Source organism: Prenolepis imparis, unplaced genomic scaffold (genome assembly GCF_030444845.1).
Source record: "Prenolepis imparis isolate NDT839.2.m4 unplaced genomic scaffold, iyPreImpa1.0 SCAF_9, whole genome shotgun sequence".
In the NCBI taxonomy this organism is placed as follows: domain Eukaryota; kingdom Metazoa; phylum Arthropoda; class Insecta; order Hymenoptera; family Formicidae; genus Prenolepis; species Prenolepis imparis.
In genome coordinates this window covers 12725998-12753488 of record NW_028141167.1, presented here as the reverse complement: position 1 = coordinate 12753488, position 27491 = coordinate 12725998, and the positions used below count along the sequence as shown (strand labels likewise).

Sequence of the window (27491 nt, the reverse complement as noted above, 5' to 3'; positions counted from 1 at the left end):
TAAATATAATAATGCATATGAAATATAATTTCAATTTATTTCTGGCACAAATAACAATACTGTTTATCGTAAATTCTGTCACAGCCAATTTATTGGAAAAACATACAGACATGACTTTAGCAGGCAAGTAGTATATCAAATGTAAATGATAATTCAATTGCGTATCGCATCTTACAATGTTATACATATTATTACATTTTAATAATAATATTAGATTCACAAATTGTAAATAAAGAAGAGACTTCAAAGCAGGAAATAGCGAATGTTTTGTCAATAGGACAATATTTTCAGTGAGTAGTAATAATACATTTATGGAAGATGATAATTATTTGTAACATTTTGATAACATTTTTAATAATTTTTAATAATCCTATATAATGCAGAGATATATTTTCTGAACATCTTGCACCTCTTAAAATTGAGTTTGGTCATGTCTATGAGAATCCCAATGAATGGGAACAGAGATTTGAACAAAAGGACTTTGATAACAATCGTCATAGTGGCAAGGTAATTCTTTTGTTTTGAGATTATATGTTAAAAATAAGTATATTAGAATTATTTAATATGAATTAATAATGAAATTCTCTATTGGTGTAATGCATTTAAATATATATTATGTTTCAACGCTTCATATTTCATCGTTTATAATAATCTATAGATTCTAGATACTATATAATATTCTTATTAATTATTAATTTGAGCAATATTTTAAATGTTTATTTACTTTCTTATACATATACATGTTTCTGATTAAATATTTATTTATAACTCTATTGTTATATTTTAGATAAAATGGGGTAACAAAAATGGAGATTACGGCGAGCAATATTGGGACTTGAATCATTAACTTTAATCGCAAGATTAATTGTTCATAAATTAACATTGATATATATAATGTGTGTAATAATTATTCTTAGTTAGCTTACTTTAATAACACAATTGTCATAAAATTAAAAAAAATCTTACAAGCAGATTACAAATAACGAGTGTTAAAAGAAATGTAACAAATGAGAAATACAAAAGTTGATATGTTAGAAATAATTTGAAAATGACCCAATAATTTTGGACAATGAGACTGATTAAAAGGAAACTGGATAAGCACCAGCATCGGTGGTTCAGTGGTAGAATGCTCGCCTGCCACGCGGGCGGCCCGGGTTCGATTCCCGGCCGATGCAATTTTAATATTTTTGTCTGCAAACACAATTTTTTCTCTAATTTATTTAATAATATATAATATTCCATAATTTTCAAAAATATAAATTTTTTATGGAATATTACATAAAAATTTTATATTATTATTTATATTGATTTATATATATTTTTATTTTATATTATATTATATTTTATATTTATTTTATATTATATTTACTAAAAAATTTATAATTTTCAAAAATAAATAAAAAATATTTTTGAAAGTTATAAATTTTTTAATACAATTATTTGTAATTAAATATTCTAACATAATATAAATATTTTTTTTACAAAAATATATTTAGAAATATAATTTTCAAAATATAAATTAAAAAATAATTTTTTTATATAAAAAAAAACCTTGCATCGGCCGGGAATCGAACCCGGGCCGCCCGCGTGGCAGGCGAGCATTCTACCACTGAACCACCGATGCTTATACATGCAAGTCTCTTTCTTCCTAATCCAGTTATGTCTAATATATCAAAGAGAGAGAGAGAAAGAAAAAAAAAAAAGTCTATAAAATTGAAGTTAGCCATTAAACTAAAAGCGCTGTTGATTGTCGCGTTTTCCCTACTACATATTTTATATATCACAGATCGAGATATCGCGGGAAAGAAGAAAAATGTCGCCAATCTGTCCCTCTTCACTTGTTTATGGTCCTTTCAAATCCTTCGAATAATAACCGTTGGTGCGTAGATGATCATGGAAATTGTGGACAGAGACAGACTGATGGTCTTCCCGACGTCGTCCTCGCGTACGAGCATCAAGGGTCGCCTGGTATGTGCACGTAGAAGTCACGATTTGCTCGCGAAGAAGGTCGACGGTCTCCTGATCCGGTTTCGCGCGATTCTATTGGGATTGCTGAAGAACAGATCGCGGCTGGGCGAAGTTATGAGGGATGCGGCCTTCTCGTTAGCCGAGGTGAATTACGTCACGGGCGGCGTAAACGGCCTGGTCCTGGAGACGATCGACAAGGCCAGAACCAGGATTCAGTGCAGGCAGGAGATCTTCGGCGGGGTCCGACTGAGGATCTACGAGCCCTATCGCAGCGGCGACGATCCCTTCGAGTTCACCGGATTAGCCAGAGGCGGTCAACAAGTAATTATCCGCCATATATGGTAAGAAAGACTGTACGATATAATTTTGTAATTTTATTAATGACTAACTCTGTACAGAGCGTCAATGTACTAATACTACAGGATGTTCTATTTAAAAAAATATGCTTAAATATATAGAAAACAATGTTTAACATCTTGAATTTTAACTAAGGTTATTTTTTCAGGTCCTTTAATGGTCAATTAAAGTCTATTGAAGAGAAAACAAGGTTTTGATCTTCGCATAATCTTGAAAAAATTGACCTAAAAGATTATCACAACTTCTTTCCCCTTTAAAACCACAAACAAGTTTTGTTCGAAACATTGTTTTCTCAAAAATATATATTTTTTATATATATTTAAGCATAAATTTTTAAAAAATGGGACTCCGTTATAGTTTACTAGCTACATTATTTGACACGTTAGCAGGTTGCCAGATTGAAGAAAAATTATGGAAAGGCGATCGACCTGCTGGTCGAATTGGCGTCGTTGCAGCACAACTTCCAGATGCTCGATCGGGCAATCAAAGCGACCAATCGTCGCGTGAACGCTCTTCAGCACGTCATTATCCCTCGATTGGAACGGACCCTCGCTTACATCGTCACCGAACTCGACGAATACGAGCGAGAAGAATTCTATCGCATTAAAAAGATACAAGAGTGGAAGATGAAGCGACATAACGGGAGATTCCCTCGCAATCCAGCCCAAGAAGATGCGGACACATTCGACGAGGATCTTCTCTTTTAACGCTAACAAAAACAAGATGATTCTGCCACAAGGTAGTACCTTGGAATTTTTTTTTTAGCAGTAGAGGAATCCGGCGCACGCGTTATTGTTTACATTGTCCGCGCTCTGATAAATTTCTTACCCTACTCTCGGAGCGAGGAAAAGGGGGAGAGGAGGGATACAGCCCTGTAATAAACGCGCCAGACAACCGAGGAGAAATAAGAATCGCGCGAAGACCTGATGACAGAACGAGATGGGAAACGAAAATCGGAGGAGGGGATCCGAGCGCGCTTGTGGGCCCAATTATACCAAGAAAATACAGCCCATAAAAGCAACCTAACTGCTGCCAAACATAGGGATATGATAATGAGAACGTGGCTGTATCGCTCTTCTCTCTGTCTCTCTCCTAGTCTTTCTAGAACAAACTTTTTCCTACGCGAAAATTTCAGATTTCTGTTCTATCAGACATGTTAAATTAAAATATCTCGACCGATATTTAATTTTTTTGTCTTTGAGAACAATAAGTTTCTTTACTATTTTTGCCATGTGCGTTCATTTGAATTCATCATTCAAATTTTCTTCAGTGTAACTTGTCAAATTAATATGTATAATTGTTTATATATATTATAATTTTATGTGTATATATAAATAATTATAATTATAGTTATATATAATTATATAATATTATGTAATTATTTTATAAATAATATATGTATAATTATAATTATATAATGTTATATAATTAAATCTGTGTTGTGCATATGAAATGGCGTGATTGAATAGATCGATTCAATCACCAGGCGTGTATACAAGCGGGACGGAAATCCTGGCGGGCGGGAGAAACCAGAAGACCCTGTAGAGAGAGTAAGGAGAGAGGAGAGAGGGCGATAAGCAGACGGGTGCGATCCGTGAGCGAGCCAAGCGTTTAGTGGTACAGAGACCTTCGACGAGGAAGAGTCGCGCGCGCAAGAATCGGTCCGATTAATTATATCATTTCGCGATGCGGGATTCGCCCGCGGGATTATCTTAGCACGCCACGTGATCGGTGATGGTGCGGTGATTTTTGCACGAGACGGCACGCGACGTTTTCACCGTAGAAGAACGCGAAGAAGTATTGTCGATCATGCAGCGGCTGCCTTTGTGATTCATTCGGCGCTGAAGCCGAAGAAGAAGCAGTCGCGCACGTTTTTGAACGCGTTGTATGTATTTTTTTAAATTGTGTGCCGTCAATCGATTACTTATTTTTCGATTTTTTTTACCTCCGTGACTTTTATCTTAACTTAAGTGATCCCGTGTAATATCATATGGATTCTATGTTCTTGTCACGTCGAATTTTGTTATATCCGACAATCTGTGCGTGTTTTTTATATTTAAAATCGAGTACTATAATTATATAAATTGATATGTAACGCGTCGAGTGCAATTTATAAATTGTGGAGGCTGGAGTGTATGAAAAATTAAATTAATCGTGTCGAGAGATCTGATTGTCCGGTCGTTGAATCTTGATAAGTTGAAAGCAAGGTCGAATCCGCACTGGAGAAAGAAGCCAATTAATCTCGTTTAATGTGCACAAACAAGTTAATTAAACTACTCGTTAAGTCGAGCTCGAGATTTGACAGCTCTTTTAAATGGAGCTGTGACAGGACCGTAATTAAGAAAAGGAAGAAGTGTGTTCAATGAGAGAAGAGAGAGGGTAGAAGTTATATCTTCATTAATTTAAAAGGCACGTCTCTCTCACCTTTAATTAAATTTCAACTTTTCAATTCAGATTTCACGCATATCTTTTCAAGTACGGTTTCTGCTCGATACACTTTTCTACTAAATTTTCACGCATCTTGTCGAATTCTTTCTTATTCAAATTTAAATTAATCATTCTGTCAATACATAATTTTTTTCTTCTTTTCACCAATGACAGTTTCTTTGTAGCAGCTGCTGGGCGTCAAATTTTCTTTCCCTTTATATTGTATTTTCGGAGGTTTCTGAATACAAAGGCCCTTTGTATTTTGTTTCGAAAAGTCCCGACATACATTTTTGACATTTAAAGTTGTCTTGGGTAAAGATGCTTCCGGATACCTGTTCATTGACAGAATGATTAAGTTAAAATAGCGATATCGCACCAAAAACATGTATATTTATATGCAGATTTCATCTTTCTTATTTCGTACGTCTTATGCTTTTTTAGGAAGCCTCGAGTTGATGTAAATCACCGCATGATGTACAACCGATACCTCGGCATGTCGATCGACAGGCGGTGGATGACATACGATACGACGGAAAATTCGAAGTAGCGTTTACGTGATTGTGAACTCTCAAGAGCAGAAAATGCGTTGGATCCTGTTGTTGACATTAGTGCGTGCAATATGGTGCGCGCACGGCGCCTGCGAGCCGATCAGGATCGAGATGTGCCGCGGTCTCGGCTACAACGTCACCGTCATGCCGAATCTAGTCGGTCACGAGATCCAAAGCGACGCCGATTTCACTCTGCAGACGTTCAGCCCGCTTATTCAGTATGGATGCAGGTAAATGCGTTTTTTTACAGCTCATTTGCAACGATTTAAGTGTTTTATAGGAGATAAACAACGTAAAAAAAATAATAAAAATTGGGAGCAGAAGAGAAATTTGACAAAATATATATTTTTTTAAATAAATAAATTTAAACGTAACGTCATACATAAATTTTTCGCAAAAGTGCAAAAACTGAATGTCAAAAAGAAATATTTATATATGTTATAAAGAAATATTCCTTTATATTATTTTTCACCTTAATTATTATCGTTATGTTATATTACAACAATTAATTGTATCGCACTATGTATCTATACAAAAGCAGTACTAAAAAGCAGTAATTGTATCGCACTATGTATTTATACAAAAGCATGTAATTTGTTGCAGCGCGCAATTGCATCTATTTCTGTGTTCGGTATATGCACCGATGTGCACCGAAAAGGTTCCTGCACCTATCGGACCTTGCCGAGGTCTTTGCGAGCAAGTGCGAGCCCGTTGTTTTCCAGTGCTTCAGGGATTCGGCTTTCCTTGGCCTGCTGCATTAAATTGCTCCAAGTTTCCACCGGAAAACAACCATCAACATATGTGCATGGAAGGACCGGGCGAACCAGGACCAGCTAATCCTATCCAGGTATTTAGCGATATATAGTTTGATCGATTATGTATGTATAAAAAAAAAATTATCGTGGTCGTCTCGAGCTACGTCTATATGTAAATGAATAATTTCTTGTTCGTCTATTTAAGGCGGTGAGCGCCGGCAATGGACCTTGGGGCTGTTCCTGGTACGCCAAATCTGGATTATACATCTTCCTAAATCGCTCGGGAAGATGCGCCGCCGCTTGCGACGCCGACATTCTCTGGTCCCAAAAGGACAAGGGACTTACAGAGGCTTGGATGGCTGTATTCTCGACGGTGTGCCTCGTCTCTGTTGTGATAGCCATCTTAACACTCCTAAAGCCGCGAAAACAGCCTATACCGACCACTATCGCAGGTGAGAATTTCCTTTCCGAAATAAACATTTTCACGTTAAGTGACAGCTTGTTCTTCTTTGCTTTGAACGCTTAAATTCCATCTTAGAGATTAGCGATGGGATTAAGTATCTTAGAAGTAGACTCAAATTTCTTTGCACGGTTTCGAACTCTCTACGATTACTTCGAAAAAGGAAAAGAAACCGTACTTTTTCAAGTGGACTCGCACCTGGACGAGATAGATTTGAACTCTTATAAGCGCTATTTCGAACCTTGCAGGTACTCAATCTAAAATTCGAATACAACAATGTATTATCTTTAATGTAATAAAAAAATGTGTTTGCTTGCAGAACGTGCTATAATCTTCTTGACGGCCTGCCATACGGTGATTGCGATCGGTTACGTGATTCGATTGGCCGCTGGCCGGCTGAACGTCGCCTGCACCCCCGCGATTCCGCTGCATCCGCAGGAACAAATGGTCCTGACCCAACAGCAACAGCAGCAACAGTATCTCACGCAGGACGGTTTAGCCAATCCTTACTGCGCCGTCGTTTTTCTATTACTCTATTATTTTGGAAACACCGCGATTGTTTGGTGAGTCTTCATTTTACATTTCTTTCAAAATATCGAATAGATAACAAATCTGAAATCTTTCAATTCGTTGTATCTATAAATAAACGCAAGATGTATTTGTTTTTATTTTTTTTTTATTATTTTTTGCGTTAATGAGCGAAGGAAGGAATTTTGCGGCAGGTTTTTTCCCATCGCCTCGATTTTAATTACGTACAGATGCGAGACTCGTATAACATGTTTCAAAGTTGTCGGTTGTTTCGGAGCGCCTTGTTGCACTCTCGGCGAGACTGTATCCTCGTCCGAGGTAGGGATAACAATCTGGCAACAGTGTTGACTCCCCTCGTGCCGCTAACGAGCCTCTGACTCCCATCTCGTCCCATCCCATCTCATCCCGTTTATGCTGAGAGGCTCATCTTAACTCGTCTAACGGGTGGCAGGAAGTAAAAAATCGTATATCCGCCTCAAGAGTAAGCCTCGTCAAATTTACATCGATAAATCTTAAAGAAAGTATCCCTTTAACGCGACACGAACGTGTATTTTTCACTTGAAGATGATGATAAAAGTTTACGAGATCTTCAAATTCGAGTATTCGTGCTGAAAAAAAAAGTTTGCAAACGATTATTCGACGATTGTTTACATTTACATCGAATCGTTGGCAATTTTGTAAATTCAAGGATTCAGTTTTTCATCGTATCTATGTATTATTGGTACTTTGTAGGTTTTTAAAATTCTTCCCTTCCTATTTACCTATCTATAGAATTCTTCCTGGTTTTAAATTTTCTTACGCTCGCGTACCTTTTGATTTTTGAAATGAATCACCCGATATATAAGGTGGGTCGAGAGGAACCTTGTTGCCAGATATGCATGGAGTCAATGGCATTCCATCTTAGAGAAAGCAAGCTGCTTCGAGACGGATAAAGAAAGCGCGAGAAAAGCAGAACGAGAGAGGGAGAGGAAGAGAGAAAGAGAGAGAGAGAGAGAGTGAGAAATGAAGGCGGGAGGGAAGGTGAACAAAGCGATGCTTCTCGGACCAAGCAAAGAGCAAGATGATTCACAATGCGTGGATGCAATTTGCGGTTGAGATTGTGTATGCAAATGAGTTTCGCGAAATTCGATCGTCTCGTCATACGAATCTTCGAATTTATATTTATGAATACTTAAGTATGTATAAAAAAATTCAATTATATATAAATCTTGAGATTTTTTAGATTTCGCAAATTTGATCAATGTTTGTCAATGTTTTTTAAAACTTTTTTAAAACACTTTTCGCTTTACAACATTCGTAGATTTAAGATGATGAAGAAGAAGAGGAATCAGTGCGATAGATTAAGTTTCTTAAAGGATCTATCGCAGAGAGAGAGAGAGAGAGAGAGAGAGAGAGAGAGAGAGAGAGAGAGAGAGAGAGAGAGAGGCCGGCCCTGGATCCGAATACTTTTGTGCAGCCGTAGCAAACTGGTCGTATATAGCGTATGGCCATAATTTACATCGAAAGAGCCGATAAACATCGCACCCTACGGACATGAAGCCACGAAGCCATGGACCCGTAGCAGCTCTTGTGCAACCCCCATGCATTGTCCTGTCTCTCCCTTTCTCCATCACCCCCCTATCCGCATTAGTTCCCCGTAACGTGTCACCATGAAGTTACATGAAGATCGACGATTTTCAAGTTAATAAAATCATAGCCGGTCGCTGAAGAGAATAGAAACGTAACTCGATCTTAGGTCTTGAATTTGTAAATTTTGTTTTTATGAGAGTCTTTTATTTTATAATAATTTATGCATCAGTAAATTACGAATTATTTCTATGTAATTTTATTTCTGCGTGTGTAATTTATATTTATATTTTTTTCCTACAAAATCGCGCACAGATTTATGGCTCCTTAAATTAAAAATTGTCAAAATATATATATATATAAAAGACCTCCATCTCCGAAGAATCGAACCGGTAATTGACGTTGCTACGCCATTGACAAAGAGGAGATCGTACGGGCTTCGTGGTAGTAGGTAGTCCAGCAGTTTCGTTTCCGTTTCTCTCTTTTCTCTCCCTTCTTCGTTCTCCCCTTCGCCCTTTCCCTCTTCTCTTCCCCCCCGATGCCCCAACAGTTTGACGGCCGTCTCAGGAACGAGGGGAAAAAGGACAAGTCGAAATAGAGGTTCGAGGAAAGAGCTGATCCATCATCTCTCTCTCAATGCCCTGGTCGGGCCTTAAAGCTTAAGGACCCGGATCCGAGAATTTCTCGATAATTTATCCGAGATAAGAGCTCTGCCCAGGAATGGATCGAGAGCCGTCGAAGCCTCCGATAACAAGTCGCTGGCATTATTATCCAGCTGGGTATTATCCTGCGAGGGAGAGACCTTTTTGTTCTTCTTTCGTCCATCATTTATAATATAAATACGATGCTGAGATACATTAATAACGTATAAACGTGATACCGATTGCGAGAACTATTGATGAGACACACTTGGAAGATTTTTTTCTCTAATCAGAATGACAATATAGTTCGAGGAAGACGTATTGTGAGGAGTACTTAACAATTTTAACGACTTGGTCGCAAACTTATTTGCATTCTATTGTTATGTTTATACAAAAGGGCTCTGGAGAGAGAGCGGCTCTGGTTTATTATCATCGGAAGGAATTCAAGAATCTCCTTTTCGTAATCGCTCACGCGATTGCCAGCCCCGTCACATGGACGTCTCTCGCAAAAGGGCCATATATAAGTTTGCGTGCGCAAGCAGCCCCTTCCGTGCGGATGCATCGACGTTCTGCGACGTTCAATTTTTCCGAATTTCATCGGGAATAAAAAAGACGAAGGGAATCGAAGAGAGAGAGAGAGAGTGAGAGGAAGGGTGAGAACGGAGGAAGAAGAATGCGAGAGGAGGTACCTCGTCGTGCATAGAGGGCCCTGCGGGGTATATAATCAGCGAGATGAGATGAGGGGTACTAGCTACCTCTTGTTTGTTTTGTTAGTTAGCGAGTCGTTAGGTAGTCTCTCCCTTCCTTCTCTTCCGCCTCTCGTCTCGGAGTTGCACGGAAATTGTGCGAGTGGTCGACCACCCAACCATGCGTACCAATGATTACGAGAAGAGAGGGAGAGAGATATCTCGTGCCACGACTAATTGTCCTTATTACGCTAGTACTCTGATGAGATTAAGCTCGTTATTCCTCGCAAACGCATTAACCCCTTCTGTCAATGCATAATTTTTCACCTTTCCCTTTTGTCAATGCACGGGTATACCTGTACAACATTGTACTGTGACCCTTTTTTCCCCTATTATATTTTAGGAGACATCTGAATACAAAGGTCCTTTGTATTTTGTTTTGGACCGAGAAAAGTCCCAATATACATTTTTAATATTCAAAATTGCTTCGGCTACCTGGGTGCCAGTTTATTGACAGAAGGGTTTAATCGTGCAGATCGATGGAGTGATGGGTATTCAGTTTCTCTTCTACAATTTCCTAAAGTACCTAAACTTCTATTCGATTCGGTGTTTATCAGTAGCAAAGCGATCACACTTGGCAAAGTGTCGATCATTCCTTCTCCTCCTTTCCTTTTTTTATCAACGTTCCACAAATGCAAAAAGTCGCGCGTGTGCACTGCATCACATCCATTCATCACGAACGGAATTCGTCGGGCGAGTTTTTGCTTTTCCAACGCGATAAGTTAAAAGGGAACTACTGAATCTCTCTGCCGAATCTCTTCGCGCTAATCTCACAGTTTATTCTTCTCATTACGAGGAGTAAAAAAATCTCTCCTCCTGATAAATACATTAAAGTTGACGCTCAAACAAAGCATTTCTCGTTTCTTCCTTACAAAAGAGAAATTGCTCTTCTTGAGATAAAAAAAATTTTTATTATATTTGAAAAATATTTATTATATTATTTATTTTAGCATTATTTGAAAAATATATTCATGAAGAAAAGACTAACCAGCACAACTTTCTTGAAATATGTCATGGCGAAGACCCAACTACCTGTCCTGGTGGGTCTGTGTAGATGGTGTAGATCCGCGTGAAGAGACACGGCTACCGTTTGTCCACTTGGTAAATACTAGGCGGCCGCAAACACTCGAGAAGATTGACTCGCCTTACGAGATACTGGTTTTCGGTATATACATAGGATCCCACACGAGAAAAAAAAGAGTCTAAAAAATAAAGATAATATATTTCCGATAAATAAATATTTAATTTATATCACATTTTATATTTTTATTAAATTTATTAGTATTAAGCTATTATCAATTATATTATTAATAATATATATAATAATTTCTGTCTTATTTTATCTCATGCCTAGATAAAAAATTCTCGAGAGCAACGAATTATCTTTATTCGTCGAGAATCCATTTGGAGACTGGAATGAACCTTGGTTCAAAGATGCATGCTGGTCGCAAAGAGTGCCTCTTCTCTTCATGTATAATGTTGTATGCGTGTATGTGCAACTGCGATGTGCCGGCTATAATCCGTTTCTTCCAATAACCAGTCTGTCGAGAAAAAAGAAGAAAGAGGAGTTGCGGTGAAAAGCCGACTAATTAATCACGCGAGTCTTCGACAAGATCGAAAAGCAGCGCGAACAGGTCAAACGAGGCGCAAACACTCGCAAACATTCCATCTCGCTCTCATGCTCACCGCTTCCACCGCATCCCTTTCTCTCGTCCCTCTCTCTTTTGCGTGTCTTTTTCCTTTTCTTCTTTTACTCCGTGGTAAATTGTCTCGCAGGACCGTATAATCGACTCGAAGAAGCCTTCGGAGAAGTTTGTATTCGTCGACGAATTTTTTTTCGCGTCTCTTTGCATCCTTCGCAATTTTTGTTTACCCCTTAATCTAGCCTCCTGATATACTCTTTGTATTTTAACTTTCGGAATTGTAGGATAATGAGTGAGTAAACTTCTTCATGTTATTCGATACGATTCTGATCGCAGGTGGATCGTGATATGCGCTTGGTGGTGCATAATGGCCAGAAAGTGGACGAAGATGACCGGCAACTGCAAGGAGGATTATGATTTGGGACAAGGATTCTCAACCATCGCCGCCGTCCTAGCTTGGGGTCTTCCAGCTGCACACACTATCGCTGTACTGGTCACAAGAGACGTCGACGCCGACGAGTTGACCGGTAAATTATAATTATTGCATCTTTCAACTCCTCTGTCAACGAACGGATACCCAAAGCAACTTTAAATATGCGTCGGAATTTTTCTCCGCCCGAAACAAGATACAAAGGATCTTATATAGTGTTCGGAAATCTTCTAAAATATAACGGGAAAGTATGTGCGATGTCCAGCAGCTGCTGTGAAAAAATGATCGCGGTGCAAAGTTGGTACCCGAGTACCCATAGATTGATAGACAGGTGAAGATTAAGTGTTGAAGGTTTAATTCTAGATTATCCGTAAGAAATATTTTTTCGAGCGTTCATCTTTCCCAGTGTTCTTTCGCCCGACCTCTTATAATTTAACAAAAATTATTTCTTAAATTATCGAGCTCGTATATAGAACCCGATAGCGCGTTGGTCAGCCTCTAAGAAGAGTGCCTGAAGGATTTTACGGCCACGCCTCGTTATACCGTTTGTTTTATGAGGTTGCCCATTGGCGTAGTTAAATCTGGTTGGATCCTCGCAGGAGATCCAACTCGACTCACTCGCACAAAATCTTGTCAGTGTCTCTGACAATTATTATTATTTTTTTTTAATCTTCACTCATTTCTCTGCTTATCTCTATATCTCTACATCTGTCTTTATATATCCCTGTCATCTTCTCTCCATTTATCTTAATTCGAGTTTCAGCCTGAGCTGAAGCTATTTTATGCTAATACGCCGCTCTTCTCGTGTTTATGTTCTCGATAAGTTATGCTCGAAGGCGATCAACGAGATTAGCATCTTTGAATTAAACATCTGCAGCGGAGCAACCTATTCACGCACACAATCTTCGATTATTATTTTTTTTGTAATCATTATTCTTGAATATAGAGATGTGAGTTCTAACATAAGTAAATATAATGAATTAATGTAGTTAGTTATATTAGAATATTAATTGTCCTTAGAATATATTTATTATTAATTGAATTAATGTAGTTAATTATATTAGAATATCATAGTAGCTTTTTTCTAAATATTATTCTACATTTACTTTTCACTCACAATTATTTTTATCCTACCTTAATTATATCTTTCAGTCGTAAAGGACGAAGTAAAACTGGGTCGAATTCGTGGATCGCGGAAGGAATGTCAGCGACGCGGTCCCTTCACTCGTCAGTCTATGTCTGATGATGATTCTCTGATGCGAAATAAAACTTTTCCCGGCATGTGAGAAGCACACAGGCCCGAAATTCTTCGCACATGTTCTCGAATAATTTTTTTTTATTATACAAATATCTCAATTTCTATCGCGAAATGTATCCGAGAGAATGTTTTTATACGATAAGTTATTTATCTAAGATATATAAATATCTAGATATTTCTTTACGGTAATAATACATGATATCTATATAAATATTCAAAGGTCTCATCCGAAATATGTCAGTGTGATATTCGCCGCCGAATCTGTCAAATCGAGTCAATTTTTATTTAAAAAATTAACGTCAATGTAAAGGAGCAAACTCTCAGTTAGTCGAGATCTTTTCTTCGTCTCTTCTTTTCCTAGCAGGACATTCAATGCAAATACTTTCAAACTTGCCCTGCAACTTGTCACTGTCCGCCAATAGGACCAAGAGGTTACTTTAAGGCTTGAACCTTCGCAAGAGATTTTAATCAGAGATTCAATCCCCCTTGGGTCTTCATTTCGTGGATTAAATTTCTGAGAATTATTTTATAGAAAATGAAAAAACTCGAATACTTAGATACGCTAAAAACAGTTAATAATCTTATATTCAAATGCAAATGTATTGTGACTGCTTTTTCTGACAAAACCCAAAACTTTTCACAAGTGTCGTTTTCACCCACCGAGAAAATTCACGAGATATTTCTTTTTTGGAAGATAAACGACTCCGCTTTCATCAACGAAAAAAATAGTTCTTTCTGTTAAAACGAGGCAGTACTACGCACAAAAAATAGTAGCCGTCACAAGATATTTTTTTTCTGACAGTACTGTTTTGTGTCACTGACATCCAAATTTTTTGTTAGTCAATCTGCTAAAGATGGTTCAAAGAAAGGATCAAAGAAACTTTTAAATAGCAGGGTGCATTTTATAACTAGATCCCCTAATTTCTGCGGTTGGCTCTTATTATTAATCCTACACCTATCTTGAATTTGTGTATTTGTATCTATCAGAGCCTTTTTGATTTATTATATTTATTCGTTTTCTGTTGCAGCAAGTTGCTTCGTTGGTCAGCAGAACACGCAGTCTCTACTCGCCCTGGTGTTAGCTCCGCAATTCGCTTATCTATCGTTCGGCATGACGTTTCTACTGGTGGGTTTAGCGTCGTTGATCCTACCACGACGTCCGACAGTGATGCCAGTGACGTCGACGTCGGCGTCATCGTCGTCGGCGGCGGCGACGGCGGCAGCCACATCCACGACGACGACGACAGCAGTGTTAACAGCGTTAACGGCATCCCATGCTGCGAATCCACTGATGCGTCAGCAACGCGAGATATCCGGGAAGTCGTCTCCGGCCGAGATACACCGGCGACAGAAACAGCTGTTGATCCGCGTCGGCGTATTCGCCTGTCTTTACGCCATCCTGGTCATCTGCCTCGTCAGCACGACCTTCTATGAATGGTGGGGCAGGGAGACCTGGCTCCGAGCACCGGAACCATCCGCGGCCCCGCGGGTACCCGCTCGACCCGTCCTGCAGTTCTTTATCCTGCGACTGGTGGTGACCCTCGGCGCCGGCATCATGGCCTCCATGTGGATCTGGTGGCCGGAAGTGGCGAGCGTGTGTCGCAGACTGTCGCGCTGCAAACAGCCGCCGTACAAATGTTATCCGGTGTCCGTCGTGCATTGTTACAGCCCCAACACCGCTAGTTCCGTACCTCCTCGTCAGATTCACCATCTCAGTCATCTGACGCCGCCGCAGCATCCCCTGTTGCATCAACATGCCATAGCGAATTCGCAAATGAATCCGCATAGGAACTATAAAAAGTATCGAAAGCATCGGAAACATCATTCCGGCAGCGAGACGCAAGTTTGAACGGCAATCGCGATTGCTCTCATTATTAGTCGTCACAAAGTGCCTTATCCCTTCTGTCGATGAACGGATATCCGGATACCCAAAGCAACTTTTATATGTTAAAAAGGTGTTGAAATTTTCTTTTCTCCAAAAGGAAAGAGGTCTTTGTATTCAGAAACCTCCGAAAATATAATGAAAAAAATATTTGTTTTAAAGAAATTTTCGCAAATTTTGCAATGTGTCAAAAACAATTGGTGTATCCGGATACCCATACATGGAAAGCTGAATAATTATGCATTGACAGAAGGGTTAAACGTCGTGTATTTAGCCTATAATACGTAGAAGATAATGTATGCCTTTGCCTGCCAATTTCTCATGTATGCGTAAAAAGTCATCCGTTCTAATTTAAGTTATTTTTTTATATTACGCATTTATTTCACAGTCTTTCATTAAATTCATTCTATTCACTCCCCACGTTTAATAACGTGACATAAATTTACTCTGACATTTCTCTTTCTCTATTTGAGATAGAATCGTGTAACGAAGGAGAAATTTTACGGATTTATTGAAAAGTGTAATTTACATTACTAAACTACCGTAAATGATGTATTTCTTTACGCATTTAGATACGCCATTGAATTTCTTTGCCGAAATATTCGTGGAGAGAGATGAGGGAACAGTGGGATGCTAAATTTAAACCTCGAAGAATAGTCGGAGGGGAAGAATGCATATCCATTTCGGTTTCCCGCGCGTGCAACACCGTCATCGTGTTAACGCATATGTATATATAAAACATCGCGCATAAATCTCGTATAAAGATCGATCGCATCTTGATTCTGTGATGTATAATTTTCGATCACGGTTTGACCTTTAATCCGTCGTTAGAAAATTAAATTCTATTCCATATATAGAGTTTACTTCATTTTATATTAATATACTCTTGTCCTAAAAAGATTATATTTTTATTGGACTATATGAGAAAAAAATATAAAAAATAAAAACGAACGATTTGATGTGATAATGACAAAATTATTCGATTGATCGCTAATATGTAATGTAGATATTTTATAAAAAAAAGTGTATATATTTTTCTTTTTATAAAATAATTGTATAAAATATCAAATTCTTCCCTTTTCCCTTAATTATCTTAAGGAAATCGTGTAACATAATGTATAAAAGCATATCGTAAATATTTGTGCATGGTGATTATTTGAAATTAAAAATTATTTATTATTTTATATATTTTTTATCAATTCGAGATTGTACAACTTATCAATTTTTAAGAATCATATCGTCAATTATGTACTGCATATGAATATTTCTGTCAAATCGTCAGTTATTTTTCAGTTGTTAATATTGTTAGATTGCAATTCTTAAGCGCATAAAGTATGAAATATTTAGACAAAATATTTTTTAGTATTGGACGCTTCAAGTGTAGTAATAGATATTTAGAAATTATTGGAAAATTGATTGAAAGAATGAGATTATATGATATATACAAATATGTTAATCAAGTGATTAATATTATTTAATATAATTTGTATGTATGAGATACGTAAATATTGAAATAGAATTTAATGCAATTTTAAATCATGGCGCCCATTAACACGTCACTATTATGTTGCGCATGCGCAAAAAGAAGACTGCGACCGCGTAATACACGAGAGTACGTGCGTATGAAAGGTTAATTCGATTGTTTCGAATAATTTAATAGAAAAATAGTGTTTTTGTGTTCTGAAAAAACTGATATTTATATCGAAAAAGAAAAAGAGAAAGAAATATTTATATTTGTCACAGCAGTGACAGGCGGAGGTTATTAAGATGTAAAATTTGAGGTTATGTGTAATCATAATCGTGACGTAAAAGAAAAAGCATATCTTTTGATAAATAATATAATTCGTAAAAGGAAAGATAGAAGAAGGAAAGAAAGGAATTTTTATTCATTACAACGGAGACAGGCGGAGATTATTGAAGCGTAAAATTCGAGGTTATGTGTAACCATCAACGTGTTGTAAAGGAAAAAAAATACATCTTTTGACAAATATTATTCGTAAAGAGAGATTCGAATATTATACGTTGACAAATTTGCTGAGAAGACATGGATTCTGATTTTGAGGAACTTTCACACGACACAGCTATCATCGCTAGGTTGCAACAGTTCAGCGAAGCAGCCTTCAAAGTCCAGGATGTAGTGGAATCTTTAAGTGATCCTTCTCTGTACGAAAAACTCTCCAACGCCAATAAGATTAAATATAATTTGTTACTATCTTACAGTCTCAACAGTCTATTTTGGATGTACTTGCGAGCTAAAGGTGCTCAAAGATTGTGATTTCTAAAGCGTGAGGAAAGTATCGAATTTACATTTAATATCATTTAAATTTTGCAGGGATTGACCCGTCGAAGCATCGAATCAGATCGGAAAATGAGAGATTGAAAAAAGCAATGGTACGAGCGAAGCAAATACACGATAGAAACACACTTATGCCTCGCATCAACAAGGATGTCGCCAAGAGATTAGTGAAAAACAGTTTGTGGGAATTAAAGCAAAAAAAAGTTGAGGACGCTAAGAAAAAAACTGAAAATTCTGAAGATTCCTTACCTACATAAATGTATATTTTGTTACATTTTTGTACATTATATATTTATAGAATATAAAGCGTAAACATTATCAATATGCCATTTTGACATGGAGTTTGAGAAATTTTGTCATTATAATTAATATCTTATTCGTGTCTCTCTCGCAACATACATATATAAAAATTAATTAAAAGATAGCTATAAATTCAATCATATTTTTGTTACAATACTTAAATTGTAAGAGTTTAACAATATTTTGTCAAGTAAAAAACACAAGAACTAAGTTGTTTATAGATTTAAATTTGGGATATATATGTATATACATATAATTATTAGTCTATATATATATATATTTTTTTTTTTTTATTTTATCTTTTTATTATGAGAAACTGGACATCTTATAGTTTTTTAATTATTGTCATCTATAATTTGTGTGTATATAATATCATGTAACATAATTACGGATCGACATTATCAACATATAAAATACATAAACAGTCTTTTTTTCTTTTTCGAAGAATTATGATAAATTTTGCGATAATAAGAAGACATTAACAGATTAGAGAACAACTTTAAATATATTTAGAATCCGATCCACCAATCACAAGTATATAAAACCGAATCGAACCGAGCCTATCCGAAAGGAACCGAATACATCGCATTCCTGCTTACGTCTATATATTTTATATGTCTATGGTTTTGAGATGATACAGCAATTTTATAATGAATAATTTTGCTAAAGTGACAGCTGGATGACAACTATCCGATCCATAAAAAAGAAATATAAAATTCACAGAACGCAATATCATCTCATCTTCTGTTCGCCGAATTCACCAACATCTAGACATCCGATGCGAAATAACCCAGAAGAGTCTCGTCTACCGGAGTTTTCTAAAAATCCAGATTTATGTGACTTTATTTATATTTTTATATATGATTTTATCATAATTATTTTATATATAATTCTAATTTATTTTATCTATATATATTATTTACAATTTATATATTTATAATTTCTGATTTATTTTTTATTTATATATTATATTTATATGTAATTTATAATTATTTATTTATTGTATTATATTTATAATTATATAATTCAGAAATAGTATACCAATGTAAGTCTACCAATTTATAATTATATTATAAATATAATATAATTATATATATATATATTATAATTCTAAATATAGTTATAAAAATACTATATATTTATAATTATATATTTTGTTCATACGACTTTATTTATATCCAAATGACATAACGAATGACGCGCGCGAGACCGAGAGAGCCAATCGCGAGCCTCGCCCGAGCTGGACGCAACGTCATCGCGGCAGATGTCTCCCGCGTCGGCGCCGCCTCGCGGATACCGGCGAGAGACCGTCCGTGCGGTCAACGCTGTGAACCCCTAATACGGATCCCGTGGCGCGCAGGCGCAACACGACCCTTCTGGTTAGAGTATCCATTTTGATCACATGTGAGTATTCCCGAGCTGCTCTCGCTTTCGGCTTCGACTGATGGTGCTAATTTCACGAGCGAGCGGCAGAACATTGAGAATACGCGGGTGATCGCCGGGCCGGTTCGTATCCGTCCGGCGACGATGCGCCCGGGCCGAGGCTGAAAACCCTCCTCGCGGAACGATTGTCGGCGCGGAGGGCGCAATGTGGCTCGCTCGCCTTCGATCGCCTTCTTCGTTCTCGCCGCGCGATTTCTCTTTCAGTTTCTCACGTGCGCGAGACACCTTCTCCTCGCGTTCTGTATTACGTCGAACGGCCTGACGCGGGACGACGAGGATCCCCGTCAGACGCGAGCTCGACGTAAACATTTGTTCGCGAGATCCGCGAGTGTCTCGTCGCGCGAGACGTCTTTGGTTAGCCGCGCGCTCCGATCGGCCACCTCTTCCGATCCACCTCCTCTCTCTCTCTCGCGAGAAACCTTCCGCGACGACGCGCCACGTGGTCACCCGCTGCTCGCCCCCCGGGTGCGACCGCGTCGTTGGGATTTTAATGGATTTTCCTGCATGCGAATGAGATATTATTTAGACGGCGTTTAGAGGAAAATACGTAGATATCCTCCTGGAGGAGAATTATTGTTTGTCAAAATATAGCTCTTCTACGTCGAGTCGGTTCTCTTGCGATAAAATTCCGGATATTAATCGGCCAGGTCGCTCGGATTAATAATATAGCTGTAGTACTTGCGAATCAGTGGAAAGTAGCGGAGAGAATTATTAAAATTGTGATCTATATGTCATCAGCGATAAAAAACTGATGGGAAACTAATTGAAACTTTTTTGTTTTGCACGCAGATATCTATAAAATAACTATGGCTGACATTGAGGATACTCACTTCGAGACTGGAGACTCAGGAGCCTCAGTGACATACCCTATGCAGTGCTCGGCACTGCGCAAAAATGGTTTTGTCATGTTAAAGTCTCGTCCCTGCAAGATTGTAGAAATGTCCACTTCTAAAACCGGCAAGCACGGTCACGCCAAGGTTCATTTAGTAGGTATCGATATATTTACCTCCAAAAAATACGAGGATATCTGTCCCTCTACACACAATATGGATGTGCCGTTTGTCAAACGAGAAGATTACCAGGTAAAATAACTCCAATCTCTTTTGTACGCTAAACTGTAGAAAACTATTTAGCTCGAATTCGAGTTTATTTTTCCATATCTTTCAAAATCTAGTCTCGAGACTCTAAACAAATATTCATTATTTTCTTATGTTTCTATAAATTTACATTAACATTGTATTCTTTTTTCTTTCTCTTTATTTCTCTGGTATTTTGGCAATTTTAAACTTTGCTAACAATACATAAAATTTAAATTTAAATCAAATAGTTTATTTTAAAATTTGAGTTATTTTTATGACACAGACAATGTAAAAAACATTTCAATTGTTTTGGGATAGCTTACAGATATATCTGACGATGGCTATCTCTGTCTGATGGCTGATAATGGAGAACTGCGCGAAGATCTCAAGATACCTGATGGCGATTTGGGAACGCAGCTACGTGCTGATTACGAGTCTGGGAAAGAATTACTTGTAAGTAGATTTTTATGTGTCATATGTATGAATTATATATATGCATGTTATTAACATTTTTACATATTGTACATTTAACAATAATTAATATTCATTAATATTGTAATATTATTTAAAATAAAATTTTTTTAACATTATTGAATTGTACCAGGACATATATAAGATTCTATAAGAGATCTATAGATGAATAATTTGTTTTGCTTTAAAATACTTGAAAAATATGCATTCTTAATTGTCAGAAAATAATTTATCCAAAATCCAATATAATTTATGTAATATTATTAACAATGTCTGCTAAGAGTAGATATTTACCAGACTCGTGAGATGTTTTTATAATATTAAAAAGTAAAATCTGATCTATCAATTTCTATTATATAGTAACTAATTAATACAGCATTACAGCTATCTGCAAAAGTTTGTCCAATACCTAAATGTTCTTTTAGTCTTAACATATATACTTTTTTTGTTTTCACATACAATCATTGCTATTGTGTTAATTAATATCAATCTTTAATGTTTCCTTCTTATTGATTGATATTTTAATATTATGTTAAAAAATGCTATCAAAGAAAAGTTACTTTTTTTATTTCTCTAAAACTCTAGAATCATAAACTCTAAAATGTATCTTTGTTGGATATGTAAATTTATATTGTATTTTTTAGTGCACCGTACTCAAGGCATGCGGCGAGGAGGTAGTAATCGCCGTCAAAAACAACACCTCCCTCGACAAATAATTGTGTTCAGCCCGACAATTACGACGACAAAAAGCCCAATATACATTCGAGCAAAAACCACCCGCTTAGCCAATCAATTGATACCTTTACCATTGGTCAAACAGGATAAACAAAAATAATAAATCTTATAGGAAGATGATGAAGAGAGTAGAAGAGCGCGAAAGATAAAAGGAGAGAGCGAGAGAGAGAAAGAGAGTGAGCGAAAGAGAGAGAGAGAGAGCAAGAGAGAAATAAAAGAGCAGAACAAAAGCAAATAAAACGGGCTAGCAATTCCTAAGAACAGCAACGCGCCAATGCGAAAAACGACTTTTATCGAAGTAACATCTGCTTACTTAATTATTATTCAACAATATTTAAATGAACAAAATCTGGGGAAGCGAGAACTGTGTATACGTACGCTCAGTTCTGTTACACGTAATACATACATACACGTACACAGACAATACAGATAAACAGCGCATATTTACACATATACTTACACACGCGTTGTTTGTTATAACAAGAAAGTGGCGATACAACTTTTCAGTAAACAATTGATTGAAAAATAAAAACTGAGGAGCCTTGACACACATCCTGGACCTTTTTTTTTTTTTGTTTTTTTTTTTTTTTTTTTTTAAGAATAGAGAAAGAAATTTATTTACAACAGCTTTGTAACTTATTACACTTATATGTGTGAGTGAAAGAGAATATATGAGAAAATGAGAGAGAGAGAGAGAGAGAGAAAGAGAGAAAAAAAATTGTTGGAGACCAATACGAAGAGGTCGTGGAAAAAAAGGACTTTGAAGTCTTTAACGCGCGCGCGCGCGGAACAATTTTTCATGGAATGCTAGCGATGCCCGACACAAAGCAGCTCACTTCAAGCATCTTTCCTGATGATCGATTCATAATGATTATAGACAAAGACTGGCGTTTCGCTAATACAGAATGTATACATGTAAGAATTCTCTACAAGATTTCTTTTTCCTTTTTTTCCGTTGAAGGAACTCGAGTTCTCGAGATTTTTAGGTCTAATAAAATCTAACTAAGCACAAAATTTGAAATTTCTCGTGCTTGATCTTGTCTAAGAATCTGGAAGGGTTTACAAATTTCGTATTTCATCTTCCAAGAGTTTAAAAAAAAAGATTGTGAATTAAAAAAAACTCAAAGTTATGATATCCAGGGATATTAAAATACGATATATGTAGACCTCTAAATCCAAGAACGCAGAGATCATGCGAGATAACATTTCGCGCGCTTTGATATGGCCGGTGCGACGCAATGCGATATCGTCATGTTCAGAGACTGTAATTGGCTTATGACTGCTCAGACTTTATTACATTTTGTTGTAATATCTCGTTTTAATAAACATTTTTCAGAACAGGTTACACGAGCCGCTTTTACTCGACGAGATAATTATCTAATCTTTTAATTAGACGGCGTAACACTAAAAAAACGGATATTACAATTAGCAAAAAAGAAAAAAAAAGAAAAAGAAAACTGCGAGTGGAAGATCCTTGTGTGAACTTGCAAATATGCGTAAAGAATCTTTCCCTTAGATCCTTTCCATCTCGTGTCATCGTTTGTATAAAAAAAAATTGTTCCGAAGGTGCAGTCTGAATGATTAGAAATAATTATAAGCAGATAATTAACTACAAGAGTGTATAATCACAGTTATCATTGGAAGGTATACGTTTTTTTCTCCCTTCTACAGAAGAATTTTGTCACTTAGAATTTGTTCGATTTGGTGTCTTCGCAATATTCGCATTTTCCTTTATTAGCAAAACCTCTACTGTTTAATGAAACAAAATTCGGAATCTTTAAATTTTTTATTTTTCCTAAAAACATTTAGATTGTTTATAACTTGCTACGATAATCCTGCATTTTCGAGCTTTAGGATTATAGTTTCAAATATGTTCCTAGCGATTATAAATCCTTCAAACATTTAAAGTTCCTTTATTTAACAAATGGATACGAAGACCCCAAATCGTCAAATATATATATACATGTAAATTCTGATATATAACAATTATCTTCTTATATGTCCTTATTTATTAAAGCTATATATATTGTAATTTTTTTAAAAATTATTTATTATGAAAAGGGATCCGAAAGAACGCGCCTTCCTTGATGACTTTGATTTCTTTGCGACAACATTAAAATCGAAAACTCATCTATTATAATCGAAATAAACAAAATATCGAATAATTAATTAATATGAGAAATAAATCAGCGTCTGTAATCTATGTGTGCTATGTTGGACCAGATTCATAATTCTTTCGATTGTTAACTCTATAACCGAAAGAGGAGGAATCAATTTAAAACAAAAAAAGCAAAAAAAAAATAATATAGAAATAGTGAAAAAATATTCACACAGAAAAAAGGAACGATGTGTGGTGATGTCTTTTTCTTTTTCAGTTCTTTCTTAGACTGACTCGCCCGCACACTGCCATTATTCAAAATTTGCAAAACAAAAAAGAAAATGTTAAATTGCATCTCATCAAATTAATACATGTAATAGTAGAATATATAATTTATATGGGTAATCGGGGGGTGATGTGTAATTCTCAAAAGTGTAAAAAAAGGCACTAACGTAAAAAAAAACATGCTTTTCCTTTCCTTTTGTGTTTACGTACTTACAAATTCTATTCGTTATTTTTATGCCTCATTACAAGGAATAATAATCCAAAAGCGCACCCCCATGGATCATAGAATATGCGAGATTCTCAAAATGTATGGTTGCGCAATCGTTTACGCAAGATTTCAAGGATTCGTAGTACCAAGAGTCTTTAATTAATATATCAACATCATTTCATGCGTAGAGAAGAATTTAGAAGTTTCAAAGGATATATATTATATATATATATATATATATATATATATATATATATATATATAATGGCAATAGTTAACAATTATAATAATTCAGAGATATAAGGATTCGTGGTACTGGCAATCCTGGAGATGCTAATTAATAACTCACTAGTCCAAGGATTTGTAGTATCAAAGATCCATGGAATTCCAGAATATATATAAATATCATGTGTGTATCCTCCCCCCCGCCTCCTCGCCGTGATATCAAGGATCTGTGACTTCGAGGATCTATGGTACTTGACAGATTTTTGTACTCGTAAAATTTAATACAAACAAATAAAATTTAATTTGAAAACTTTTATTTGCGCACTATATATGGATTCATTATTATTATAACAAATGCAAAATGCAATCGCTCCTTTTGGATTTTTACGTAAATAAATCGTTTTATACTATCCCTCGGAGGATGTGTATGTGTGAGCTTAAAAGTGTTAAAAAATTTAATTCTAAATATATATATATATAAATAGGATATATACATATATATATCCTTCAATATATCCAAATGTTACAAAAATTTTAAGTTTATCTCGATCGTATTTAAACAATATTAATATAAATAAAGAGAAATTTATAATTTCTATGGTGTAGCTTTCAACGATGTTCTCATTTGCAAAGATAGATTTTTTTCTTACAATAATTGCGATATTTCTTTTCCAACTTTAAATATATCGATTCCAGCACTTTTAATCTTAAACTATATATAAAAGTGAAATATTAATACTTTTCAAACATTACAAAAATGTTATGGAGTTATCATTTTTTCACGTATTTATCAAATAACTTGATACAAACTGAAAGAGAGAATTGTTAATTGCTACAAAATCAATTTACTTTTTTTTGAGGTCTCCTTTTATATAATAAATGTTATACTATAATATAACTTACTCTTTCTTTTGCATTTTACATTTTTTTTATCTAATTTACCATTCTAAAACGCGTTGCACCTTTCCCGCATATTTACAATAAATTCTATTTCATTCCATATTAAACAAATTATTTCATACTGTTTAGGTTTAATCAACGCGTTTGTGTGATTGATCCTGGTGTGCCTGGGCAACAAAATGCTGTAATAAATGTCATATTTTGCTATAACGTAAACTGACCTTGATTCCAGAAATTCTACGAGTTCTGTGGATACCGTGAAGACTTGAAAAAGTCTAGATCGCGCAGCGTTTAAAAAAATTCCCATACGTCCAAAAAGATTTTAAGACTCGTCTGGGAAACGGATAGAAGACTGTCGTAAGAAAACTTTAGCATCTCTAAGAATCCAGAAAATTCCATGGATTCCCAAAAATATAAAAAACATCTGTGAAAAATCGAAAGATCCCAAGCAAAGTTAAAGGATCCAATCGTAAATACCATGAAATTTATTCGCAATCATAATCGAAGCTCTCTTGGCATTCAGAGGATCAATTGTTGGCGTTTCGCCTCTGCAGCGCTGCCGCGAGATCCTGCCTGAGCGCGGCCTGCTGTCTCTGATCAGCCAAGGATTGTACCGATCGTAGCCCGTTCACGATATCTTTTGTTTTACCAAAGTAGATCTCGTTCAGCGTGTTGCGGATCTTGTTCTCCATATCTTCCACCATTCTGCCGATATTCGCGATATGAGGGGACGTTTCGCTGATTTGAGCGTCTTGTTCCACCTGCATTATACAATTTTTTTCAATTGTTTATATTTATTTATTATATTTATATTATTAATTTTATTATTATATTTTCTATATATAATATCATATATTATATATATATTTTTTTATAATATATATATTTATTATATGTATATTGTATAAAGTATTAAATTATATAATAAAATATTTTACAATAATGCCGAGAGAAATAAATATTATGTATATAATTAATGTATTAATAATTAATAATATTAATATATTATTATTTTCAATGAATCGAAAATTCAAATATAATAATCTTATGTATCGCTCCAGGGACTCACCTGACGCGTCAGACTGCCACCCAGATTCATTGTACCAGAGCCATGCTTGTTGGTCTGCAACCATAGCATGGCTGTCGATGTGAGTTTATAATGAGCAGTGCGGCCAGTTGACTTTTCCTGCACTTCCACCACGTGTATCGAGTCCCAACAGCCTTTAATCTTCTTGGAACCGTCGCCGGCCTTCTTGATAAGAATCACCGCTGCGAATCCGTGATCCAAATCCCACAAGTACACCGAGGAGACCCCGCCTTCGAAGTAAAGCTCTCGATATTGATCGAAAGCATGATTGGCATCTATTTCCAGTTTTCTCAGTCGTTCGGAGGGCATCGAGCCATCCTCCAGTGGCGGATCATAAGTGTTGCTCCAAGGAGATCTGTGTAGAAGTACATAGAATGCATAATTGATCCTCTTCTTCTCTATCTATCACACTTGATGGAATGCTCATTTAAAATCAAACCTGTACGAATCTCCATCTCTATTGTAGTCGCACAGAAGATAGTCCTTGCCAGATTCCTTGTCCTTGGCGATCTTCAAGGGTTGATCCACCGAAGACAATAGATCTTCGCATAATGAAGGAACCAAATCGATTAGGTCACTAAGGTTCTTCTCGATTTGCTGCGGTGGCAGTCTTCGCATCAGGTCCAGTGCACAATCCATTTGCTGTTCCGTCTAGAATACATAATCGAGGAATGTAAGGATAGAGAATATACGATTTATATACATTTATGACGCCGTTAAGCGTGTCCTCACTCAAGATATGACTTTTACATCCATGATGATGATGTGGATGACAGGAAGAAGTCGACGATAGTGAAAAGGATAAAATTTGTATTAAATACTCTGGATGATCGCTAGAATTACTTATTTACAAGTGTGTAGAGATAAGAAACGGAGAGTGGATGATAAATAAGAGATAAATATCCGTACCATAGTGCGTGCTGCAAGTGGTTATAGGCCGACGAACATCAAAATCTCGTTAGACGATGTCAGTAATGAGACGAACGTGAGATACGTATTTTCTATCAGTCACTACCTCGCTGGGATCTCGTCGAAAATAAACGAAACGAGCATTTAAAGGGTGTGTCGTTATGCGCGCAACGATTGGCTCGTCGCGCTTGTCTCGTCGCTGACTCTTGCCTCCAAGAGGAGCGAGGTTAACTGTCCGCGTCGCAG

General features: G+C 36.3%; 6 protein-coding genes, 1 long non-coding RNA gene and 2 other non-coding genes across 13 annotated transcripts; 6 read left to right on the top strand and 3 right to left on the bottom strand.

The window, feature by feature from the left end:
• The first annotated feature begins 4 nt into the window (after window positions 1-4).
• Window positions 5-1113, top strand: LOC145941141 (uncharacterized). Its single transcript, XM_083047042.1, has 4 exons — window positions 5-123; window positions 215-290; window positions 384-507; window positions 788-1113. Exons 1-4 carry the CDS (start codon window positions 12-14, stop codon window positions 845-847), a joined length of 372 nt encoding a protein of 123 aa, XP_082903168.1. The 5' UTR covers window positions 5-11; the 3' UTR covers window positions 848-1113.
• On the top strand, window positions 1105-1175 carry Trnag-gcc (transfer RNA glycine (anticodon GCC)). Its single transcript has one exon. It is a non-coding gene; the product is annotated as a tRNA-Gly (tRNA).
• Window positions 1176-1553: 378 nt separating this feature from the next.
• Trnag-gcc (transfer RNA glycine (anticodon GCC)) lies at window positions 1554-1624 on the bottom strand. The gene has a single exon. It is a non-coding gene; the product is annotated as a tRNA-Gly (tRNA).
• On the top strand, window positions 1568-2861 carry LOC145940445 (V-type proton ATPase subunit D 2-like). Of its 2 annotated transcripts, none has more exons than XM_083045616.1 (2): window positions 1568-2309; window positions 2715-2861. In XM_083045616.1, the coding sequence occupies exons 1-2, from the start codon at window positions 1888-1890 to the stop codon at window positions 2725-2727; spliced, it is 435 nt and encodes a 144-aa protein (XP_082901742.1). In that variant the 5' UTR covers window positions 1568-1887; the 3' UTR covers window positions 2728-2861. The 2 variants fall into 2 exon arrangements, with proteins under 2 accessions (XP_082901742.1, XP_082901741.1); XM_083045615.1 differs by having other exon boundaries at window positions 2712-2861.
• Window positions 2862-3883: 1022 nt separating this feature from the next.
• LOC145940444 (frizzled-4-like) lies at window positions 3884-16246 on the top strand. Of its 2 annotated transcripts, none has more exons than XM_083045614.1 (7): window positions 3884-4210; window positions 5194-5530; window positions 5904-6147; window positions 6261-6507; window positions 6835-7078; window positions 11976-12166; window positions 14356-16246. In XM_083045614.1, exons 2-7 carry the CDS (start codon window positions 5334-5336, stop codon window positions 15174-15176), a joined length of 1944 nt encoding a protein of 647 aa, XP_082901740.1. In that variant the 5' UTR covers window positions 3884-4210; window positions 5194-5333; the 3' UTR covers window positions 15177-16246. The 2 variants fall into 2 exon arrangements, with proteins under 2 accessions (XP_082901740.1, XP_082901739.1); XM_083045613.1 differs by having other exon boundaries at window positions 3884-4734.
• On the bottom strand, window positions 7306-12073 carry LOC145940446 (uncharacterized). Its single transcript, XR_014426014.1, has 3 exons — window positions 11419-12073; window positions 10985-11198; window positions 7306-7651 (listed from the first exon to the last, which is right to left on the bottom strand). It is a non-coding gene; the product is annotated as an uncharacterized LOC145940446 (long non-coding RNA).
• Window positions 16247-16779: 533 nt separating the features above from the next.
• On the top strand, window positions 16780-17838 carry LOC145940448 (nuclear nucleic acid-binding protein C1D). The gene is made up of 2 exons (XM_083045617.1): window positions 16780-17467; window positions 17542-17838. Exons 1-2 carry the CDS (start codon window positions 17254-17256, stop codon window positions 17760-17762), a joined length of 435 nt encoding a protein of 144 aa, XP_082901743.1. The 5' UTR covers window positions 16780-17253; the 3' UTR covers window positions 17763-17838.
• Window positions 17839-19059: 1221 nt separating this feature from the next.
• On the top strand, window positions 19060-23736 carry Eef5 (eukaryotic translation elongation factor 5). Of its 2 annotated transcripts, none has more exons than XM_083047242.1 (4): window positions 19060-19209; window positions 20038-20330; window positions 20646-20780; window positions 21443-23736. In XM_083047242.1, the coding sequence occupies exons 2-4, from the start codon at window positions 20055-20057 to the stop codon at window positions 21512-21514; spliced, it is 483 nt and encodes a 160-aa protein (XP_082903368.1). In that variant the 5' UTR covers window positions 19060-19209; window positions 20038-20054; the 3' UTR covers window positions 21515-23736. The 2 variants fall into 2 exon arrangements, with proteins under 2 accessions (XP_082903368.1, XP_082903367.1); XM_083047241.1 differs by having other exon boundaries at window positions 19197-19311.
• Window positions 23737-24646: 910 nt separating this feature from the next.
• On the bottom strand, window positions 24647-27483 carry Cpb (F-actin-capping protein subunit beta). 2 transcript variants are annotated; one of them, XR_014426144.1, is made up of 5 exons: window positions 27246-27483; window positions 26776-26987; window positions 26319-26691; window positions 25727-26010; window positions 24647-25626 (listed from the first exon to the last, which is right to left on the bottom strand). XR_014426144.1 is itself a non-coding variant. In XM_083047238.1 (4 exons), the coding sequence occupies exons 1-4, from the start codon at window positions 27246-27248 to the stop codon at window positions 25777-25779; spliced, it is 822 nt and encodes a 273-aa protein (XP_082903364.1). In that variant the 5' UTR covers window positions 27249-27483; the 3' UTR covers window positions 24647-25776. The 2 variants fall into 2 exon arrangements, 1 of the variants encoding a protein (XP_082903364.1); XM_083047238.1 differs by having other exon boundaries at window positions 24647-26010.
• Window positions 27484-27491: the final 8 nt, after the last annotated feature.

Bases quoted from the DNA above. Each gene is read 5' to 3' on its own strand.
- Eef5 (XM_083047242.1), top strand. From the start codon at position 20,055: ATGGCTGACATTGAGGATACTCACTTCGAGACTGGAGACTCAGGAGCC. The intron at 20,331-20,645 runs GTAAAATAACTC...GTTTTGGGATAG, and splicing joins TCAAACGAGAAGATTACCAG to CTTACAGATATATCTGACGA. The intron at 20,781-21,442 runs GTAAGTAGATTT...TGTATTTTTTAG, and splicing joins AGTCTGGGAAAGAATTACTT to TGCACCGTACTCAAGGCATG.
- LOC145940444 (XM_083045614.1), top strand. From the start codon at position 5,334: ATGCGTTGGATCCTGTTGTTGACATTAGTGCGTGCAATATGGTGCGCG. The intron at 6,148-6,260 runs GTATTTAGCGAT...CGTCTATTTAAG, and splicing joins GACCAGCTAATCCTATCCAG to GCGGTGAGCGCCGGCAATGG. The intron at 7,079-11,975 runs GTGAGTCTTCAT...TTCTGATCGCAG, and splicing joins GGAAACACCGCGATTGTTTG to GTGGATCGTGATATGCGCTT.
- LOC145941141 (XM_083047042.1), top strand. From the start codon at position 12: ATGCATATGAAATATAATTTCAATTTATTTCTGGCACAAATAACAATA. The intron at 291-383 runs GTGAGTAGTAAT...TATATAATGCAG, and splicing joins TCAATAGGACAATATTTTCA to AGATATATTTTCTGAACATC. The intron at 508-787 runs GTAATTCTTTTG...GTTATATTTTAG, and splicing joins ACAATCGTCATAGTGGCAAG to ATAAAATGGGGTAACAAAAA.
- LOC145940448 (XM_083045617.1), top strand. From the start codon at position 17,254: ATGGATTCTGATTTTGAGGAACTTTCACACGACACAGCTATCATCGCT. The intron at 17,468-17,541 runs GTGCTCAAAGAT...TAAATTTTGCAG, and splicing joins GATGTACTTGCGAGCTAAAG to GGATTGACCCGTCGAAGCAT.
- Cpb (XM_083047238.1), bottom strand. The intron at 26,692-26,775 runs GTTTGATTTTAA...ACTTCTACACAG, and splicing joins AGAGATGGAGATTCGTACAG to ATCTCCTTGGAGCAACACTT. The intron at 26,011-26,318 runs GTGAGTCCCTGG...TGTATAATGCAG, and splicing joins GTGGCAGTCTGACGCGTCAG to GTGGAACAAGACGCTCAAAT.
- LOC145940445 (XM_083045615.1), top strand. From the start codon at position 1,888: ATGATCATGGAAATTGTGGACAGAGACAGACTGATGGTCTTCCCGACG.